Here is a 22,714-nt window from a genome sequence, read left to right on the forward strand (position 1 = left end):
ATGATTTTTGTTTTGTTTATCGTGCATGCATGCAGTAGAATGTGTGCACATGTACGTTGCACATGCATACCTGGCCTGTAATAATAACAATACATTCTACCTGTGCTCTGAATTCGCTCCTTCTTTTCCACATCCATGTTTATAATTGCCTGGTCTTGAACTTATTTGTATGTCCTAGTGAAATTTACAATCTCTTTTTTCAGATTAACAGAACTTGGCCACATTTTATCTGCTTGGTTTTTAAAGGAACAGGTCTTTTACAATGGGCCTACATGCTTACTGAAAAAGTTGAATTTGATAGCAAGCTGATCTAATCATTAAAGTATATAATGAAGCTGTGAAGGAATTGGATTCTCTACTCATTACAAATCATATGGCCTTTATTAGAAATAAAATGATGAATAAATTTGTTTACCTTTCCATTCTCGACAAAGAGACAAGGAAATCAAGCTGCATGAATGGAAAAGCGCGAAAAAATTTCCTCCACTCTTTATACCTACATTTGGAATCTTAATCCCCATCTGAGGGTTCATTCCTCCCTCTTTAGCTGCCACTAGTTAGGATAATCCCACATTAATCTCCTTTGTGTCCATAGAAAGGTCTTTGTGGATTATCTCTAACTGTTTCTTTGTTTATGAGGTCGGCTGTGAATAGAATTCTTTGTGAGTGATATCAGGAAGATGTTCCCTTAACCATCTCTGAGATAATGGCTCTCAGTGTATCGATAAGCCCTCTTTACACATACAGTTTAGTTTACTTGATGCGTTCTCTGCCGAAAAGTACAGTTCCATAATTGTGCCTCCAGGAAAGAGTCTTTAGTCTGCGTGAGTACATGTACAGTTCCATAATTGTTCGCCCAGGAAAGAGTCATTGGTCTTTCGTCTGCAAACCACATGTACTCTCGCAGTGTCAGCTGAAGACACTCTTGCACATTGTTTTGATTTCCAGTATGAAACCTTTTAATATTGTATTTGATTTTACTTATATTGCATTCCTTCATGTATACCAGTTGTAAAATCCCAAGAGTTCCTTGATAGAACGGCGTGATTTATGGATCTCTGTAGAACATGTATGGTTCCTTTATAGCTCCAGTGCATCTTCGGTCATCATCTGGATTGAGGTGTTCTTTTTTTTTTAAGTGACTCTTAAAGATGGCGATTGCATCTTGATCTCGATCATCCCTCCTGAAGTGACTGCCAAGTTTCACAGTGCCATCTTTTCTCTTTGTTTGTGTCTGTAGGAGGGAAGATGCTTCCGGTCCACTGCATCGTAGAGCTCCTCGACGCCCCGCCCGGTAAAGAAGGCGGGGACGCAAAGAAGGGCGAGGAGGAGGTGGAGGAGAAGAGGAAGGAGGGATATGCCATTGTGCCATCAACATTACAACTCAGAGATCTCGTCAGGGTAGCCTTATCGAAGCTCGATTATCCACCGGAAAGGGCCAAAAATGCAACAGGTATTTAACTGCTCAGATTCAATTTTGTCTTTATACTGTAAGATATTATTCATTTGCTCATTTATGAAGAAAAAAGAAATGTTATGATAATAATTGATTTATTATAAAATAAAGCAAGCACATGATAGAAAAAGCTCTCTCCATGCGCTGACCAAAGATTAGGCCATCACATTGTTAGTGCAACCATGGACCCAACACAGCAATATGCTCTCAGATTTTTTCTAACCAACCCCAAGCTAAAAAAAAAGAACTCTACCATTTAGTGTTAACTGTTGGTTAAAGAAATCCCAATTCATTTTGCATGCAATTTTGTTTTAACCAACCATTGATAGCTTCATATTTGAACCATGTTGTTTAAAAAAGAATCTGACTGTTTGATAACGGACCAATTAACCAAACACTTCTTGACAAGGGTTAATGACGTTACAAAAGTCTAATGCAAAATTTTGATATACCGTCTTTTTAGACATTGATGTTTCTGCTCTCAATATTACAACTTGTGTTTTACCGCAGTGCATCAAAGCTACATGTATATTGGATTGCTGGCAGTGGCGTACCTAGGATTTTTCACAGGGGGGGCAAAAAAAAAAGGTCTTTAAGATCGTCAGGGGGGCAATAAAGGTCTTCGGTTACACTTCGTAATTCCGAAGGTTCGTAATTCCGAAGGTTCTTTATTCCGAAGGTTCGTAATTCCGAAACAAGTAAATTGCCTATATACCTCGATGTTCGTTAATCCAAAAACGTAAAAGGGTTCGTTAATCCGAACATTTGTGGCGTTATTCCGAAGGTTCGATAATCCGAAAACGAAATAAGGTTTGATGTTCCGAAGGTTCGTTAGTCCGAAAACGAAATAGGGTTCGCTGTTCCGAAGGTTCGTTAATCCGAAAACGAAATAAGGTTCGTTGTTCCGAAGGTTCGTTAGTCCGAAAACGAAATAAGGTTCGTTAATCATTACGTTTTCGGACTAACGAACCTTCGAAATTACGAACCTCACTTTGTTTTTGGACTAACGAACCTTCGGAATTACGAACCTCATTTGGTTTTCGGACTTACGAACCTTCGGAAAAACAAACCTTCGGAATAACGAAGCTTCGGAATTACGAATGTATGCGAAGGTCTTCAAGCTCGTCAGGGGGGGCAAAAAAGGTCTTTCAAGCTCGACAGGGGGGGCAAGGATACGTCCTTTGCATGGGTTGTGGCTCGTCAGGGGGGGCAGACTGCCCCCCCTGCCCCCCCCCCCCCCCCCCCCCCCCCCCCCCCCCCCCCCCCGTAGGTACGCTAGTGATTGCTGGTCTTCCATTTTGCTATGATAATGACTGACTCTGTAGATTACCTCTGAAATGAACGTCAGAAGTTGCTTCTTGGTCAAATCTTATTTCATCTACAACTAGTTTATACATCGTTATTCTCATTGCCACTTTACACATTCAGTGGTGCTAAAACGTTAGTGAGCCCCACCAGAAAATGAACATATTTAAAAGTGTTCAAGTTCTGCCATCTTTTAGATATTTAATAGTGTAGTCGGGTGTTGAAATATTACATTCAATAAAGTTTGTTTCTCTCGGCTCTCCGGACATTTGTAGTGTTGTTGTCTACATTCAACACTCGGCATGAAGGAGTGCATTTTTTGGTGGGGTTCATTTACTTATTAGCACCGCTGTATTTCTTCCATTTTCCAGTACATTCCCATTTCTTCTAATAACCACAACTTGGTTTTATGACCTGAACTCGCAAAATGTTGAATCAATGGTTTGAAACCATAGTTAATGCAGATTTCATGCATTATTTAATTATGATGATTTAACATAGGTCTATTGAGAAAAGCTTTAACAATGAAGGCATGCTTTTGACATAGGGTGCTGAATTCCACCAGTGGGTGTACATGTATACATCCATATAGCCTGCAGAATGCTTGACAGTCTTGTAATTTATTCGTAAATCATATATATATATATATATATATATATATATATCTATATCTATATCTATATCTTTTGTTATGTTTTTTGTTTCCGTTGCATGCTTGTTTAGATTGTGTTTCTGTTGCATGACATCCTTATTTTCGTTTTATTCTTTTGTGTCCCTCAAAGCCCTGAGGAAGACTGGTTACATGGTCGAAAGCTTGGCCTTAAAGGAGTTGGGCAATATTGCTACGTCTTGCAGCCTCTCTCTTTTTTTCAAAGTCACACTTATATATATATATATATATATATATATTGTAAAGAAATGGATGAAGAGAACAATGGTAGGCGTAGCTTAAATCAAGGTTCCCCAGAGCTATCTACCCTTTGGAAAAATTGGCAATGCCGAAAAAATGTCTCTGCCGGGAATCGAACCCGGGCCCCCAGCTTTGAACGCCGGTGCCTTAACCACTAGACCACAGAGACGGGTTAGTGGCTAGGGCGACCCCGATCCGATTGACCGTCAGATAGACAAATTTTCGACACTATACCAATTATAATTTCCTTTGTCGGGTGAAGGTGGGTTTCGAACAATGACAAGCCGCCATATATGATATATATAATATATATATATATATATAATATATATATAATATATATATATATATATATATATTATGAATTATGAAGTCAGCGCTCATATACATTTAACAAAATAATATATGATTCAATAAAAAAATACAAACATTACAATCAGCTGTCTACCCAGTGCATCAGTTTGATTTTGAAGGCATAGTAAATGTAGAAGAGAGCAAACTTGATCACTTAAAAAAAACATGGTCCTGGCTCCCTTCACCCAAAAGATTTTTGCTTTGCATTAATCATTAATAAATTAATAATTCAATTATTTTGTGCATTATTCAATTACAAATACAAATACATATACCAGTATAGGTATATACACATTGTTTATACAGTCTCATACATTCTAATTTACATTTTATTTATGACTTGTTTTCTAGTTATCCAATAATTTATTATTTTTAAAGGATCATTCATTTTGCTACGTCTGTGTATTCAGCCCCATTCCAACTTTCATCAATATCGATTTACTATTCCCATATTAAATCAACATCATAAAGATAACCTTGTGCCACGGGGAAAATATAGAAGAACTATATACATGCTTTAATTGAGACCCTTCATGTAACTCATCATACAATATATATGCCTGGCACAAAGTCGACTTCAGAGATGGAATTTTAGATTAGGGATTAGCAATTGTAGATTGGGAGGGATTACTGGGGAGCGTGCAGAAGCCTGTCTTTCATGCGGGCGAGGATTAAAAAGCCCTGTTGACTTTGCACATAGAGGATTAAAGCCCACAGAGGCAGGAGCCTGTGAATTATTAAAAGGTTTGTGGAAGTTTAAAGACAGCCTACGACCCTGCAGGATTAATCTCCAGTTTCACTACTGTGCGATGTCGGTCTCCCTCTTGTAGTAGTGTAGTAGTATGTGTTTTGCTATTCGTGGTGAAGGATTAAGTTGTCTGATTTCTGTCAGCTTTATCTCTAGGATTGTTAGTGTCACCAAATTAGGGAGAGAGTGTCGACTTATGCTTTTCATGAAGACACACTCTACAAAGTTTTATTTATCAATTTTTTAGTCAAAAACATGATTGCTTTTTTTTTGTGAACCAGTTGAAAACACAAAAATACTTGAAATGGTCAAGGGAAATACAGAGGTTTTGTATATAAAACGAATTTCAACCTCCTGACCACTTGAATTGACATTTGATATTCAATTCAACCCTGTTGTAAATGTCAGAAATTGTAATAATGGAAAGTACTATTGAATCGGTAGGTTTTGTTTTATGAAGATTTGAGTCTGGTTTATAATCACAAAATCACAAAATGGGAATATATTTGTTTTTATAACATATCCTTAAAACCATAACACTTGCACTAAACACTTGCTGTACTTAAATAAAGATTTCCTTCTAAACTTCATATCAATGACAAGCAGTGAAGATCTATACAAACTGATTCTGACAGTTTGTGATGTATTTTTTTAGTGCCTTTAATGTTGCTTCTAAGTTTTCTTTTGGAAAGGGCAGAGTTAAGCAAATGGCGCTTTGGTGCTGCAAGTTTGCGTACAAGCTTTATTCATGTAGATATAAAAGATTTGCGATTTGACTGGGGTGAGCTGTTGGACAAACTTTCAAAAAAAGAGCTTTGTTCATATTCTCTAAATACCTGTTTAGTTTTTCCAATCCCTCCCGGGGAGGGGGGGGGGGGGGAGGAGGCTCCCCTACATGTAGCTTTCCTTTCTGTTGAAATAAATTGGTCCTGCAGAGATGGAGCGCTGAAGGTTCCTTTTTTTGCCGACTGAATCTTGATTAAAAGAATACCCGCATCCATTTTTGTACTGAAAACAAAAATTATTGCATCATGAAAACTTTTATTTCAATTTATCGAGAGATACTCCGGGAAACAGAATTTTGTGTGTCTTATTCTCGATTATTTCATTTGTAGAGTGGGTATGCAAATTGCATTTGCTCAAGGGGTATTTTATTCCTGTTGTTGTAGATAAGGTTATAAAAATTTTTAATTTATCAATCATTACAAAACCTTTCATAATAGCTGTATATATGGCCACCGAACTATTAGTTGTGGGTAGCATATCAACAAAAATAAATCAAGGTTGTAGTCAGGGTTTTAATAAAGGTAGATCACAAGATATGTGGAGATAAATTAGAAATCTGTTTCTATTTTGGTCCTTTTTGTATATGATTGAAATAAATGATACATCATAAAGAAGGCGATAAGGATCAGGCATCTGCCAAGCAAAGCAAAAATAAAGTGCTTTTCATATTTTTTTTTTATGCCTGGCTTGGAATCGAATTTATTTACATCACTAATTCGGCCTGTTTGTTTGTAAACAAGATGCAGTGAATTTACTGGAGATTAGAATGCTGAATAATGCAGTAGTGCATGCAGTATGGCTGGAAAAAAATGTTGTGTTGTGTTGCTTGACACAGCAGCTGATTTTGAGATGTGATTACAGACCGGGATGAAAATTAGCTGTATTTAATCTGAATAGGAACAGTTGCCATTTTACAATTCATTTTAAAGAGAAATTCCGTAGAAAAAAACACAATAAATGCTATTTATGACAAAACCTTGTTAAAATCATGAATCTAACTCTAATTCTTTTTTAAACATTATCTAGTTCAAATTGAATTTATAATGAATTCATAATAGGAGGGAGGGAGGGAGCGAGTAAAGGAAGGGAGAAGGAGGGAGGTATTAAGGGAGGATAGTCAATAGAGGGAAAAGTGGAAACGGAAATGGTTGCCATTTCAATGATTATTGATTACCTGTATTGTGTTTGAGTGAAGAATGAACAAACTAGGCGTGACTGACAAAGAAGGAATAAGTAAATGAAAAGATGTGAAGTTAAAATGCATTTTAAGAGAGAGAGAGAAGGGGGGCGCCAAACGGCACCAAGATTATTTGTGTACACCGTTTCGAATTTCAATTTTTCTTATTGATACAATGAGGATACACACTTCGAGTTGTGTAAAGATCAACCTAGACAACTTTTGATTGCACTGCTTTATTCAAAGTATTGATGAAGGAATCACAAAGATTATCACACAAAACTAATACCTGCATGAAAACAAATCCGCTGCACATGATATGCAGGTAAATGGTGCAACAAGGAAGACGTTTCATTGTCATCATAATTGACAGTGATTTTATTTAGAAATACCAGCCATGGCGTAATTTCCTTCAGCAAGAGATTTATCCACATTGTGCTGCACTCAACCCAGGTGAGGTGAATGGGTACCCGGCAGGATTAATTCCTTGAATGCATGAGCGCTGAAAGGCAGCCCGAGCTAAAGCCGGGGTAATAATAATAACGCGCCTCGGAATAGAATATTTCTAGATAGATGGCGCTATATAAATGCCTATTATTATTATTATTATTTGTTTTCTTATGATCTTCACGCCTACAGGTGTTATTCAGGTTCGGAATTGGAAGGCCTTACCGTTCTCGTCAATCACAGACAATCAGCAATCATCAGTCGGACAACTCTTTGGAGATCTTCTCTCTCACATCACACTCAAGATATCTGTATTAACAAGGTGAGTTGAATCAAAAGAATCATGTTTGATGAATTCGGGGTGACGATGCAGCATACAATTGGAAACGAGAAATATTAAGGAAGTTTTCAAGTTGCGTCATCATACACTCACACATTTTTCACACATATTGTGATTAGCATTGTATTGTAGTGGAGCAAAGTTTGAAACAATTTTTAATACTCTGTAATATAAAACTTATGATAAGAAAGTTATGTATGTCTCAAGTATGCTGTGCTTTGAAACACTTTATTAAGTGCTATATAAATGTTATATATTTTTATTATAAGGAACTCACTTTCAGGGAACTTTTTATCCATTAATTGTAGTTTTCTTATTTTTTCTTGAAACATAATCTTAAAAAGTGGTGAAATTAGTGATAATAATACAATTTTGGGGAGTTCTGTAAGACTGAATGACGTGCAATATGATCGACCGCATTTCCTGCCACGTCACAACGTTGCGTCTTAATCTTGACAATGTTCCCAGCTAGGAATCTTAATCGAATATATTGGGTAAAACAAACAAAGCAAGAGCTAGGATTTGTTGGGATTTTGTCAGAAAAAAATAGCTGCGTTATGGTTGGGGTAGTGCAGAGGGCTGTTGATCCATAAATCTGTTGGCACGTGCATGGTATGATAGATGAGAGTGATTAGCGACTGACGTGACTGTGGAGACTAACGTTCTATTCCGGGATCGTGATTGATGGGGAGTGGATGCACTCTTCTACTTGTTGCGTTATGGTGATAATGATGTCACAAGAGATTGTTTTCCTCATGTGCGAAGGGATGCCCGTTTCTGTGTTTCGGGGAAGGTTGGTTGGTGGTGGAGTTGAGGAAGGATGTCGTGGATGTCGGGATTCGTGTACTGCACGTGTACGCGGAGAAGGAGAGAGGGAGTGAAAAGAAAGATTGGGAAATATAGATCTATCTGGACTCCAGGAGGAAAGTTTGAGATCTGGTAGGAAAGAAGAGAGAGAGAGAGGGTGGTATTGAGGGAAATGAGCACAAGATATGGATGTAGGGAAAATATCTACCTGGAAGAGATATTCATTGGAAAGACAGTATACATGTAGGCAGTAGGGAGAGGGTCTAGGATTATTTATTCAGGGAAAATAGTTCAAAAGAGAAAATAGAGATAGAAAAACCCAAAACAAAACTTGAAGAGAAGAGTGAGATATAATGAAGAGATACAAAGAGGAAGATATAATGAAGAGATACATAGAGGAAGAAAAGAAAAAGGTAGGGGGAAATACAGTAAAAAGCAAGAAACAAGAAAAAGAAAATGAGAGAGAAAATGAAAAGAGGGGGAGGAGGGGTGAGGAGAGATAGAGGGAGAGAAGCAAAGGGGAGGAGAAGAAGAGGAGAGGAAGAGAGAGAGAGAGATAAAGTCAAAGAGGAGCAGAAAGAGATGAAAAGGAGAGAGATAGTGTCAGTATATTCCCATCCATCGTTCACAGTTTAAGAAGATTAGCAAATGCTAGGGTTCAGATGGATTATCGCATTAGTGCCAAACTTTAAAGCGAGTAATTTCTTCCGGCGTAAACAAGATGAAAGAAAAGCGGCATGATGGAGTTATGATTTTTTTTCTCCTTTCATTCCTACTTTCCACAATGATGCAATATGTTTCTTTGGCCGGGGTAAAATAAACCGTAAGAAACAAACAATGGATTACGACCGTTTTTTCGATGCTCCCTTGCTGAATAGAATAATCGCCCACGTGGTTGGCAATGATCAGCAAGGTGAGCACTGAAGACGTATCACTCACGTCACAGGGAACCACCAAGAATCAATTCCTTTCTGGAGCATCAAAAGACACATCTATTATGTGGAGCTGTCAAAGTCATCAATGAGTTGTGCTGCCAAATGAACTTGTATTTATTAAGGGTTCTGATGTCCTGTTTAGTCACAACTCTACATGTAGGCTGTTCTAAGAAAAACAGGAGAGTTTGCCTTGGAGAGGGACCTCATCATATTGGCTCATACTGTTCATCCTGGGACTTGATATCTTGATAGATTCATACCGAGTTGTTTGCTTTTCCATTTAACGTCAGTTACTCATCAGTCCTCTGATTTAAGCAATTGAATAAATGTACCAGATATATTATCCATGCTTCACATATATTGTTGGAACTCCTTGAACTTACATGAAATTTTTTAATTTTCTTAAGTTTCATTGCTACGATACTTGTTTGTAGTATTGGTCTTTACTCTTTTTGTTGTAATTTCATTTGATAATAATTAGCGATCAATGATTACAGTGTACAGGTACATGTACTCTAGTACATATGCGAATTGATCTTTTATAGTGGAGATCAATTGCTGTTTGATACGAATTGGGCAGCCATTGCTTAATAGGTAGTCCTTATCCATCCATAGTGTTGTAGAGCCGCATGCTAAATATTAGCTAGCACCCAACGATCCATCTCATTAGTTGAAATGATCAAGACGGACAAGTTCTCTACTCTCTCTCAGTGACGCCGCAAGTGCCAACTGCCAGAACCAAACGCCAGAGGACCAAAGCCGAAGCAGCAGGGTCGGAGGCAACGCCAGCAGCAGTATCCTCAGCCTGGGCAACCTTGGCAGTAGCTTCTTCTTGCGGCGAGGTCTAGATCTTCCATTCGGGATGATGGCGAGGAGGATGAAGGGCGGTGAGGGCAAGGGGTTCGGCAGGACTGCTCACCCGGTCCAGGAGCTACGGATCAAGCTTCTGCAGGTCTTGGAGAAGAGAGGTCCTACACTTCTTGTCAGTCATGGTTGCCCATTCTCTCAGGTAAGCCAAGTGCTTTATTGCATTATATACATGTTTAATAGTAAATGTGGCTCCACCTCAACACCTTTTGGCTTTTGCATCGTTTCGTCATGAGCTCACCTGCAATTATTAATGGGGTGCTCTGGGCTGAAAATGATCATGTAAAGAGTAAAATTCACCAAGAAAAATGCTATAAATTTCATCAGATCTAATAACAAATAACTAATTTATTGAATTTCAGAGTATAGCAATACTTTGTGCAAACAGTTACATCACCATGAATATGCAATAGGTGGGCTCTTGACGTCAGGTCTCCACTTTAATTTTGATATGTTATTTTCTGATATCATAATTATTTCATATTTTCATTCATCAGTGTGTGTGATATATCCCCCTTGTAACACAATAAGTTGCAGGAATGACTGTCTTACACAAAATCAAGTTGTCAATCCATTTTTGTTCATTTCTGGTGGCCAGAACATTATTTCATTTAATAAAATACAAAAGAATAAGTGGGGATATGACATCAGCAGCTTGCTCATTGCATATTCATGAAGACATGCACAGAACTGTTTTGCTATTCCTTGTCCGACTTCGATGAAATTCAAAGTGTTTTGTTTGTATGATTTTAATTTGTCTGTTCAAATCATATTCAGCCTGAGGTACCCCAATATAACACAGTTCTGTGTCGTGCCCGCATTTTTCTGTTCAATTTCTATTGATTTATTTTAAATAATCATTTCCACAACATTTGTTTGTTTCATTGGTGGTTTTTGAAAGACTTACATTCTTTTCTTTAAAGGGAACCAGCCACTTGCGGGGCACATGATTCTGAAATTTTATTTAATTTTGTTTTTCTCAGATATCGTGCTTCATTAAATTTCTCTAACAGGCCTTATTGTTAATTGAATTTCATCAAAGACAATTCATTCACATTTACAAATAGGTTTGATTTTATCCCCTTGCTAAAATGACATTAATATTTCAAGGCCTTCTGACGAGGGGGAAAATGGGATTTGTAAACCATAAAACATTATTGATTAAACATTGTTATAAAGTAACAACAACAAACTATGTTTTTTTTATTAAATATTTGTTTGCATAATGGGGGAGCAGACAAAACAAAAAAATGTGGTTGTAAAGAAAGAATCTTGAATTATTGATAAATATTTTTACCTCTCATCTTGCATTGATTAATGGACGCATAGATCTCAGCATCATCCTTTTTCTATCTGATTTGATTGCTGCTTCATTACATTTCTTTGTCATTTTCTCTCTCCCATTTGACCTTTGTAATGGGGGTGGGGCAGGCCTGGGGTGGGGGAAGAAGTACTGTTGTATGTATTCATTGTGCACCTATGCTGTCTTTGCTGTTATTTCTGTGTAAAGGACATATGTGCCATTTTGTGAATGGATACCCAATTCGTCTTGTTTTTCAGACTGCATTTTACAACCATCACTTCTCCATATTTAAAAAAAAAAATTTGAATAGTTTTTCATGAAGCAAATAGTCACTGATTGATGTGTAATGAGCCAATTAGATCCAAGGATTTCAATAGCTTATAACAGGGAAAATTACTAATTATTTGTTTGATGAAATGCTTTTTGCACCTGTATATGTATTGTCAAGATCAGGATCCCTTTACAATCAATGTCAAAAGAATTGTGTGCTTCATATGATAGATTTTTCAGATTTCAGTACATTTCATAGAATGATTTAATGATATTAATACCCCTTTCATAAACCCATCCTCCAATTAGCCGCCTAAGAGTAATGCGGATAATTCAATAAAAATTGCATTCACAAACTCCGAAAGTAATCCGCACTATTTTTTACGAGCGCCCGACCTGAAAAAGGCGGATAATTGTCATGGCAACTGTACACACCCCCTCCGATGGGGTTGTGTTGGAAAAGGGTGACCTTGTGACCGCACCATGGCAATTAACCGCATTACTTTGGAAATGCGTTCATAAAGTAAAAATCTGGTCCCGATGCCGCTATTATGCGAATAATTGGAGCATCGAAACAATGTGGATAACTCTAGTCCCGCTCCGATTTTACGACCAAATTATGCGGATATTATCCGCATAATTGGGTTTATGAAAGGGGTATAGAGAGCAAGCAAAGAGTGGGGCAATTACCATGGAACTCGACTTATTTTGATACGCTTGCTTTGGTACACTTGGGGAAGATATGTGAGATACTGCATCTTTTAGCTCATCTGACCCGAATAGGCAGATTAGCTTAATACAGTATGCCATGACGTTATATCCGTATCGTTGTCTGTCCATAGTCCACAATTTCAGATTCTTCTAGTTCTTCATTTATTGACAGATTTCAATTCTGTTTCCTTTATATAATCTTTATGTAATAGTGTTGGGGGTTTTAAACTTCTACAGAGTTTCAAAAGCTTGTTGTTATACTAATTTATACCCTTTCTCGAAAATGGCCCCCAAGAGCCTCCTTTATTTTCAGCAGATTTTTATTTTTTTCAATCTGATAGAGCTCCAACTTTATTATTGCAAAAATTGTTATGCTAATAACTGTTAAATTTAATTGAAAATTGCACAAAATAGTTTTGCATCTTCTCCTTTTGCTGACCAAGTATTGCTCCTGCTGTAATTTGTCAACCCATTTTGATTTCTATTTGTTACATTTTTTTTCAAGTGCTGGTATGGGGGGGGGGTGGTTATGAATGTTTACATATTGTTACAAAAATTATTCACAAAAGCAACACTCCATACAGTATATGGAGGGTCAGTGCTTCCACTTGAAAGGAAATTTCCTGAATTCCTGGAAATCTTTATCATCTTTTGGAAATTTTCAGGAAAGAATTCCAGGAAATCTGAAAATTATTATTTACACTATAATTGAAGTTTTAAAGAAGTTACAATACTCTTATCATATCATTTTTTGCCTTTATATTATGAAGCTAAAAAAGTTCCTGCTTGCATTGTTTATGATTTTGTCTCCTTTTTTATGAAGTTCGTGAACAATTTTGGTCACTGACTTTGTTCAGACTCAAATCCATGAAATGCCACTGAATTTTTGGAAAGTTTGGATTCAGGTTTTGGGGATTTGTTTATTTTCAATTCAATTCAAGACTTTAATCCAGACACAGCTGCATATGCAGAGGTCCATATCAACAAATAACATACATGTAATATACATCAAGACAAACATACAAAGATAATACTGGAATAAACAAAGAACAAATAAAGCATAAACAGTCAAAAAGGAGTAAAACAAATCACACTAATAACTAGGAACAAACAATGAATACCTAAAACAAGTGGTTAAGCAGTAAGTGAATAGTACAACAGTACAATGGAAATATTTACATATGGCAAAATGAGTTGAGCTGTGGAACACTTACACTGACCAAGACCGAGGTGCAGTGCACTATCAATCACGATTGATATCACGGGGCAGGCGTTTTGCAAGCGTATTTCTACTGCTTCGCTGCTTGCATATTTATATAATATTGACTGGTCTTGAGGGGAACATCAAATATATTGCCAGCAAAAGAATCATATTGGCCCGAGTCTTTAGACGAGGGCAATATGGGTCTTTTAAGGGCAATATATTTGATATTCCCCGAAAGAAGGGCAGTCAATATTTTTATTATCATCCAAATCAGATATCTAGAGCAAAAATCATGATAACAGTGATATCTTTTAAGAATAGAGTTCTGTTGTGTCATGATAATATCAGTGTCTAGGCTCTGCACTTTACCATTATGACGTACTTGCAAGCGCCCAGATCCAGCGTTGTCTTTATTATGACGTAGATCGTTGGTGCGCGGAACATTATGAAGCGTATCACTTCATTCGCATCCTCAAAGGCCCGGATGTGAGACCAGGGAAAATACAAAGGTATATTTTGCGTCGTCTCTGCATGCAAAGTCAATACGCGCATTGAGACCGAAGAAAATACAAACAATATACCTATCCCTTCCTGATAATAATAAAATACAGGGCAATACGGTTTTGTAAATGACCAGCTCAGATGTCTGATACGGGTGATAATTATCAATATTTTGTGTCCACAAGTTAGGTAGACTTTTTAATTGCATCAGTTTGTATCGATAAATGCTTCTGACTTCAGGTAAGCATTACCTGCCCTCTGGTGTATATTGGTGGATCGTTGTGGCCCAGTGGATTAGTCTTCTGACTTTGAAACGGAGGGGCGTGGGTTCGAATCCCAGCCATGGCGTAATTTCCTTCAGCAAGAAATTTATCTATATTGTGCTGCACTCAACCCAGGTGAGGTGAATGGGTACCCGGCAGGATTAATTCCTTGACTGCACTGAGCGCTGAAAGGCAGCTCGAGCTAAAGCCGGGGTAATAATAATAATAAACAATGCGCCTCGGAATTGAATATTTCTAGATAGATGGCGCTATATAAATGCCTATTATTATTATATTTAAGCTTGAATAGGACTACCCCCCCTTTTTTTTATAGCTCGTTCACCCCAAATGGTCAAACGAGATGAAACCATGATGTTGGTTTGTCCTCCGTTGTCCGTTTCCTGACCTTTATTAACAATTTCAAATGCTTGTACTTCAATTGATTTCAATTCCGTTTGCATTATGTAATAGCTCTAGACGGGTAATTTTGAATATATATAAAACTGGTTCTTCTTTATAATTTGGTTTCTACGGGAGCTCCATGAACTTTTGTGCAGAATTGTAAAATATTTACAAAAAATTTTTTTTTGGGGGGTGTAATTAATGCAGCATGTATTTGAATATTTCACAAACTATTAGTTTATTCATTTGTTAGCCAATATCCATTTAATTTCTATTTTCATTTGGAATTTTTCTATAAGGTACACAATAGTTATACTTCAATCTATGAAATTTAGTTGCAACATGTATATTAGGTGCTTATACACATTTGAAAATTACCAAAAAAACTTATTTTATTTTTCAACAAAGTGTATATACATGTATTTTGTTTGTTTTGCCTGGAGAATGCTATGAAATGAGCAAGCTTGTACACAAAGTTGAAAACTTGTGAACATTACTTGTGGTATTTCATGTGAGATCTATTTTAAAAATTTGCACACAATATATTATGCAAGTCTCCACATTAACTTTTATTGGTGGTGGCCCATATTATATCTTCATATAATATTTTTGGTGGCTTGATATTAAACTTTGGTGGCCTGAAAAATGTTTAAAAAACATTAAAAATGAATAAAGCAAACTTCTAAAATATTAATTCTGCAGCCACGACCACTATTTTTGACATGTACTTTCACTTTATGTATCTTGTATGTACAATGTAAACCTTGTTTGCTGTTATTATTTTTTGCAAATTGATTTGTGGTAATATAATTTGTTTTATCATTGTAAATATGAAATGATTGAAAGAGAATAAATGAATTGTATTGTTCCCAGGTTGTGTGGACTTTTTTCTTTGATCTACACATAATATAGACACACATTCATATTGGTAAAGTAAATGAATTATGCATAACAAACTCAGATACAAAACAATAATTATCCCTTTCTTCCTCTTTGAATCCCAAAACCTAGAGTATGCAGACCCCAAATCAAGTTTATTTTTGTTTTCTCTGCCTTGCAGCATATTATAGCAGGAGTAAAAAATTCTGGTGGCCCTGGGCCGGCAGTGTGGCCCGCTGATGTCGAGCCTTGCAATATGTCTTCTCTTACATTTGTCAACAATTTTTCTTTGTTTTAATTACATTATACGAGGTCATTGTCTCATTGAAATTTATTACTCTACTTGATTTTTTAATCAGCATTTCCTCAAAATATTGCATACAGAATTTTTTGTACACTGTACATTACAACACTGTTGCCTCATCGACTGACTTTAATCCAGGTTTTGCAGTACATTTGATATTTTTAGTTGTCTCTGAATAAAATTTGATGTATCAATGATCAGAACTCTTATTCTTTTTTTTAAATTTGTCTTCTGCAGGTGACTGTATCGCAGATCTTGCAGGGCAAGTACAACAAACCTGTCAGCATTGAAAAGATCCAAGCCTTCTACCAGTGGTACAACATCTACAATGGCCTTACGGACAACACCCTCTTACCCCCGGAAAAGGTTGACAGTTCATCGTTACCACGCATCAGCTCGAAGCACTGGAGGCGGCCTAGGACACTCTTCAACCCCCGCACAGAGCTCCCGCGCCTCCTGCGGTGGTATCGACAGAACCCGAGACCGACCAGGGCGGAGATGGAGGTCTACCTGGCCGAGTTGAATGGCTCCGACTTCCGACGCAACGGAACCCCACTTCAGTACTCTTCTATCATGATCTGGTTTAAGAATGCCAGGGTGAAGTACAGGCATCTACTGCGCTCAAGTGCCATCGCCCAGATGAGAGAGGACATTGGGTATACCAAGAGTTCAAGAGACTTGGTGATTGATGAGGACGACAAGAACAGTGATGACGGAGAAAGCGATATGGTGGTAGAAGAGAAGGAGATGGAGGAGCAAGTGGTGGAGGAAGAGGAGGAGGAGGATAAGAAAAAGACAGAGACTTTGGAATCATCATCTTCAAAGAGCCCGGTTAGAAGTTCTGCGAAGAGCCCTTCGCGTAGTCCAGGAAAAAGTCCTGCAAGAATTCTGCATTTGAAAGAAGAACCCATAACAGAAGGAGAGAACTCTGTTGGCAATGAAAACCATGCCGTATCGATGGCGACGTCTTTAGCGAAACCAACCATTTTACCTTCACTTTTACACATGCAAGCACGACCGCATCTCCAGCCTGTCAGTATCGTTAGTAATGGTTTGATTGTGCCAAGCAGGTTAAGTAACGGAGCTCATCAAGCAGAGACAGCGCTTCATGTGCCAGACATCCGGAAAATTGCCTCTGGGTTTGGGATATCATTAACCCCCGAGTTGGCAGCAGCCGCCCATGCCATGCCTATCCATGGTCTCGCCCACCCCCATTTCTTGCATGCGCTTGACGCGGTGCACAAGGATCATCCTTCCATTAGATTAGAGTATCAAAACAGTAGCCCCCTCTCCGTGCCTAAGCCCAACCCAGTACCCCTAACCACCCCTTCTGCCTCTCAGAGACGGACACCCACGCCCCAGTCATTCAAACCCGAGCCAGTATCCCCCAAATCCGAAAAATCACCTCAAACCAACACCTCTCAGTCCGCTACAAGTCCGGCAACCAGGGTACCCCGGAAACGCTTTACTATCGATCCTACCTTTGAAGTGCCAAAGCTGCAGTCGTGGTTCGCCATCGACCCCAGGCCCGACCGGCTGACCATCGAGAGATACGTACAGGAACTGAACTCGAGCGAATGGAGACGGCACCAGCCCAAGTATAACAATCGTGTGGTGTACGTCTGGTTTAAGAATGCGCGTGCCAAATACTCTAAGATGCAGATGACCCCTCCCGGAGGTGATCCCGACATGGAGCGAAGACACCATGAACTGATGAGAATGCATCAGGAAGCTCAGATGTCATGAAAAAGACTGCGATGATACACTCCGAATCTTCAACGGGGTGTTCAATGCCTTTCGCACTATTAAAATTCTTTATTTTCTGTTGAAAACAGAAAGTTGATGCATTTGGTTATGATGTACTTCTGGGGAGCGTTTCATCAACATTTTTGTCCAACAAGTAGTCAGATCTGACAACTTTTCTTGATTATGATTGGCTGAGAAGCACTGTTACTATGGTAACTGTCGGATAAAATGGGACTTGTCAGATAAAACGTCCGACAAGTTCTTTCATGAAACGCTCCCCAGAAGTTGTGCTCTTAGCTGTGAGGAAGAATGAAACAAAAATATTTCCTTTTTGTTTTTGTTTAAAATTCATCAGTGGTTCTGACTAGTCACTCTTTGTAAGTTATTTAGTTATTTTGTTGTAGAAAAGCAGTACAATTTTACTATTTTTCCTCATTTTTTATGTCTTTACATAACTGGCACCTTCTTTCTTACAATTCATAGTGAATACAAGTGAATGGCACTCTAAAGAAAACTGTATTTTATGTGTACCTCAATCTTAAATCTCTAAGTATGCACATTGCATGCTCTCATTTCTATTGTTTTACTTTCATTTTTATCTTCTGTTACAAATCACAGAATATTGGTCAGATTTACCAAGTGACTTTGTAGCTTCATGTCGAACATATTTCCAATGAATTATGTGATACTTGTATGTTTTATTGAATTAAACTGAAATTAATAGTTATCTTTAAATTGTCAATCAAAATTAAGTAATGAAATTGATACAACCTTTTTTGTTGTTGCCTGTTGGAGAATATTTCTCATCATTGTTTGTTCAATAAAAGATGGAAATTTTAACTATTATGGGAAAGTTTTTAAGAAAATAAACAACTCATCTATGTTGATAAGTTATACAAAAAGCTGTAAATGTATATAAGAAATAAATTTAGCATGTTTTCCTGATTTTTTAGGCGGGGTCATTCAAAACAAGAAATAAGATTCAAATCTGATCAAAAAATACTTTTTTAAATTTGTAGCTATGAATATTCACTAAAATATTCACTGAATACTGCAGTGCCTGAACGGGACAGCATGGCTGGGATTGTAAAATATGCTAGTAAGTTTCAAAGGACATGTTTTAAAAGAGGGGGGGTACCCTCATTATTTTTATGATGTGCTATACATTGAAAAGATACAAGTACATGTACATCTTTTTTTCTACTGTTCAGCTTACTTAAACACACTGAATATTTTGCACACAGTACGTCTGTACGCCAGCAACGTAGCACTCTGTTAGCTAAAAACTGTTTTAGAATTTAGATGAACTTGATGTATTAGTGCCTTTGTGCTTTTATAGCAATGTAATTTATTCATCACTCTGTCCGACTAACTCAGTTGATCACTTTGTAGCACTCTGCTGGTCAACTTTATTTTTAGGCAGGGTGCTACATAAGCACTTGCCCGATTGCCCGGGGCAAGTAAAAGTTAGAGTCGGGCAAGTGTTTTGAAGTAAAGACCAAAACTACTTGCCCGAATTGGGCAAGCAAAATTCACAAAGTAGAAAGCAAAATTCTCCCAGGAGAATGACCATAATTAGGGTCGATATGATATTGACCCTAATTTGGGTCATGGTAGGCAGGATAAAATCACTTTGGAAAAAGAAATGCAACAGATCAGTTCATGTCAAAAGAAAAAGGTAAATGGTTTATAAAACCGCAAAACTTTCTTTTGAAGAGGTAAAACTTTTTTTTCAAGGATTTTTTCGGGCAAGTGAAAATTATTTTGGGCAAGTATATTCCAACTATTTAAAGATTTACTTGCCCGACCGGGCAAGCGCTTCTAAAAAGTTATGTAGCACCCTGTTTTTAGGTAAACTTCATGTAGGACCCATTTTTAGTAGATCCCGATGTATTAAAGTTTACATCCTTTTTCATCAATCACTATGCCTGACAATTCACCTTTTATCATTAAAAAAAAGAATAGAGACCCTAGATTTCTATACTGTTGATCATATGCAAAAATTATAATCATTCCTGTGGACTATTGTGGGCTAATTGGACAAGGGATGAAAAACAAATGTTATGAAGAGTTAAAAAGCTAAATCTACCTACGGAATATTGCCAGAGTATTCAATATCAAAAACAAAGAAGTCTAATGTGTGATTGTGATTGAAATATATTGATTGGAGTCAATTGATAATGAAATACGGGAATGGGAAAATTGGAAAAGCAGATTTAGGTACTGTGGGTCAAATATCGTCACTGCAGATCTCTGTGCGAACAATTTCGGATTTTAAATATAAATTTGTTAGTATTCCCCATCCATTATTTCATCTAACTTGCACAAAAATGCTGCTATGATGGTTTTCTATCTGATAAACTTCTTGGTCTGTATTCTGAACTCGGGTTTAAATGAAACCCTGGTTTAAAGTTGTGGTTGAACTATGGAGAGCCAATTGGGGCACAAATCTCTTAACAAGTACACATTCAGTGTATTAACTCATTTGACACTTAAAACATTCAGAAGCGTCTGGGAATGATAACTGAAGTATTTTGAAGTATCTTTCTTTATTATGAAAGCAAAAGGAAAAAAATAGTGAACATGAGAAATATACAATGTAAACAGAAATTTTGAATTTTTGGCTCCCATAATTTTAGCACAGAGTTAGAATGTGGTCTAAGTTAAACATGACTTCTGAATATGGGCCCTTGTGTTTACAGTCTACCTTTCTCATTCATTTAATACTGTGACACATACTGTATATCACTCAGAAGTGACAAATTCAAGATGATGAAATACGATAAACAAGAATAATAGGTGATTTTGTTAATAATGCTGAAAATAATTATGCAATCAAATGTTCAATTCAAAATCTGATTATTTCATATGCTAGATTTCAGGTTATAAAACAAACTATTTTATTGATCTGATTTTGAAAAATACAAAGTGAAACAGTGAGTGATAGGCGAAAAGCAAGGAAGTGGGAAAATCTCAATTTCATTCAAGGCAGATTAATATTTTTTGGTTTATTTCATGAACCATGTCAGAAGTTTAAGCACGTTTCTCCATCAAAGTGGAGGAATGAGTAAGAGTTTAATTTGCATGTGTTTTCCAGTTACAAGAGGGTATTCTTGATTCAGCTAATTAGGGTAAAAGTTAATGCTCTTCATTTCCTCCCTGCAAAAACAAGATAAAGCAAAAGATGTGTCTTGCTAAGGAGATGGATCAGAGCCGCGTTCATTAGCGTACTTAAGGGGTGCGTGGTAGAGTAAGGTTGCGTCATTGCGGCTCAGTAGAAACAAACAGATTCTCTTTATTTTTCCGAATGAAATGAAGCAGATTGCTCAGAGATTGAAGAAGATCAGAAGGACTTCCTGTTGTGTCTTTATCCAGACTTTGAAACAGAACTCATGCAAGGAGGAAGTGGGGGCTTAGGGAGCAAAATGGGGTCTTTCGGAACAAAACCAAGAGAAAAGGAACTTTTCAAGCATTCTCTTGTCGTTTATCACCTTGATTAAGCATCAAGGAAATCATTTCAATTTTTGTTTGTGCATTGTGATTAACCCCTTCGCTGCTGTTTCAGCAAAGCAACGTGACCTTAGCAGCTGCTGGCTATCAATCCGAACTGAAAACGAAAGATTACACATACTATCTTTCACTTGGATCATTGCACGGTCATTATCATTTCACCTTTCTCTTAACGACGATGCAAAGTTTGTTTTTTGAAGATTTTAGCAAAATCCCTCCCATCCTTGAAAAGTGAATTTAAAAATAGGAAGTGTTTGAAATTAATCCCTTGTCTGGCTGGAGGATAGAAGGGATATACAAAACGATGAATGGAGAATGATAAATGAACGGACTGTTAAGCTTGCTAATTCCTTCATGAAGCTATATATGGCTCTTCAAATCAACATGGCCTTGTTTTTAAAGTTAAATTTTCTTCAAAAAGAAAGAAAAAGCACTCCAGGAATTCTTTTCGATAACATTCTAAAATTTGACTTACAGATTAGTTTTTTTTTATTTTATATATATTTTGTAATGTGAACATGAGAAAAAAGTTGTAAGTCAAGTTTAGCTTTTCTCCTCTCTTAAACTACAAGTTTAATCTTTTTGATAGGTTGAGATTATTATCTTTTTAAAATAAAATCTTTATCTCAACAAAGCCCAATAGAAAATAAATACACTGCACTCCATACTATATGCTAATGCATTAACAGTCTCTTCCAGTACTTGGGGTGGACAGAATTATAGAATAAAAAATAATACTTTAAAGTTTGCAGAATGTTGAGTTTCGGTGAACATCAAACGCTGCATGTGTGCAACTGGAGAAGTTGGTTAGCCCCCCACCCTCCTCCCCCCTTACCCCTCCCCATTTCCATCTCTTTGATTGATTGGAGGAGTGAACTTTCTGATCAATCGATTCAGATATTAGAATGAATTGCTTCCCATTCAAGAGTTTGTTGTTGGACATATTATTATTTAAGTGCATCAAGAATGGCCTCTTTCTTGCAATGAACATCTTTTCCTACTTCTTTGTTTCTTTCCATTTCATTTGTAGTGCTAACTGTGAGGTTTTGTGTTGCTTTTCTTCATTCATTCCTTTGCAAATGTATTGTCCCCCCGCCCTATCTCTCTTGATATATTTCCCAACATATTGTCATGATGGATATGACCTATATATCTCGAGTGAGTGAAACACATTTATGTGCAGTAGAATTTTAAAAAGAAGGCATGAAACAATTATGGCTAATTTGAGAAATCATTTGTGGCTACTCTCTTATGTAAGATGGGGCCAGATCATGCACATCAGGGGGTATGGACTGTTCGGGAGTTTACCAATCAGAGTATTAAATACAGTTTACATGGTGCTAATGCCTAAATTTTTAGTCTAACTTTAGTGAAAACGGGGCCGTTTCATAAAGCTGTTCGTAAATTAAGAGCGACTTTAAAGGACAAGTCCACCCCAACAAAAAGTTTATTTGAATAAAAAGGGAAAAATCCAACAGGCATAACACTG

General features: G+C 37.2%; 1 protein-coding gene across 2 annotated transcripts; it reads left to right on the forward strand.

The window, feature by feature from the left end:
* Positions 1-750: 750 nt before the first annotated feature.
* LOC129263017 (uncharacterized) lies at positions 751-21,232 on the forward strand. 2 transcript variants are annotated; one of them, XM_064103013.1, is made up of 5 exons: positions 751-824; positions 1,241-1,453; positions 7,376-7,505; positions 9,977-10,274; positions 16,207-21,232. In XM_064103013.1, exons 2-5 carry the CDS (start codon positions 1,249-1,251, stop codon positions 17,713-17,715), a joined length of 2,142 nt encoding a protein of 713 aa, XP_063959083.1. In that variant the 5' UTR covers positions 751-824; positions 1,241-1,248; the 3' UTR covers positions 17,716-21,232. The 2 variants fall into 2 exon arrangements, with proteins under 2 accessions (XP_063959083.1, XP_054756932.2); XM_054900957.2 differs by having other exon boundaries at positions 756-947.
* The last annotated feature ends 1,482 nt before the right edge of the window (positions 21,233-22,714 follow it).

Source organism: Lytechinus pictus, chromosome 1, assembly GCF_037042905.1.
Source record: "Lytechinus pictus isolate F3 Inbred chromosome 1, Lp3.0, whole genome shotgun sequence".
Lineage (NCBI taxonomy): Eukaryota > Metazoa > Echinodermata > Echinoidea > Temnopleuroida > Toxopneustidae > Lytechinus > Lytechinus pictus.

Coding starts and splice junctions, on each gene's coding strand:
- LOC129263017 (XM_054900957.2), top strand. CDS start 833: ATGTACAGTTCCATAATTGTTCGCCCAGGAAAGAGTCATTGGTCTTTC. Junction 948..1,240: donor GCACATTGTTTTGATTTCCA/GTATGAAACCTT, acceptor TTGTGTCTGTAG/GAGGGAAGATGCTTCCGGTC. Junction 10,275..16,206: donor ATGGTTGCCCATTCTCTCAG/GTAAGCCAAGTG, acceptor TGTCTTCTGCAG/GTGACTGTATCGCAGATCTT.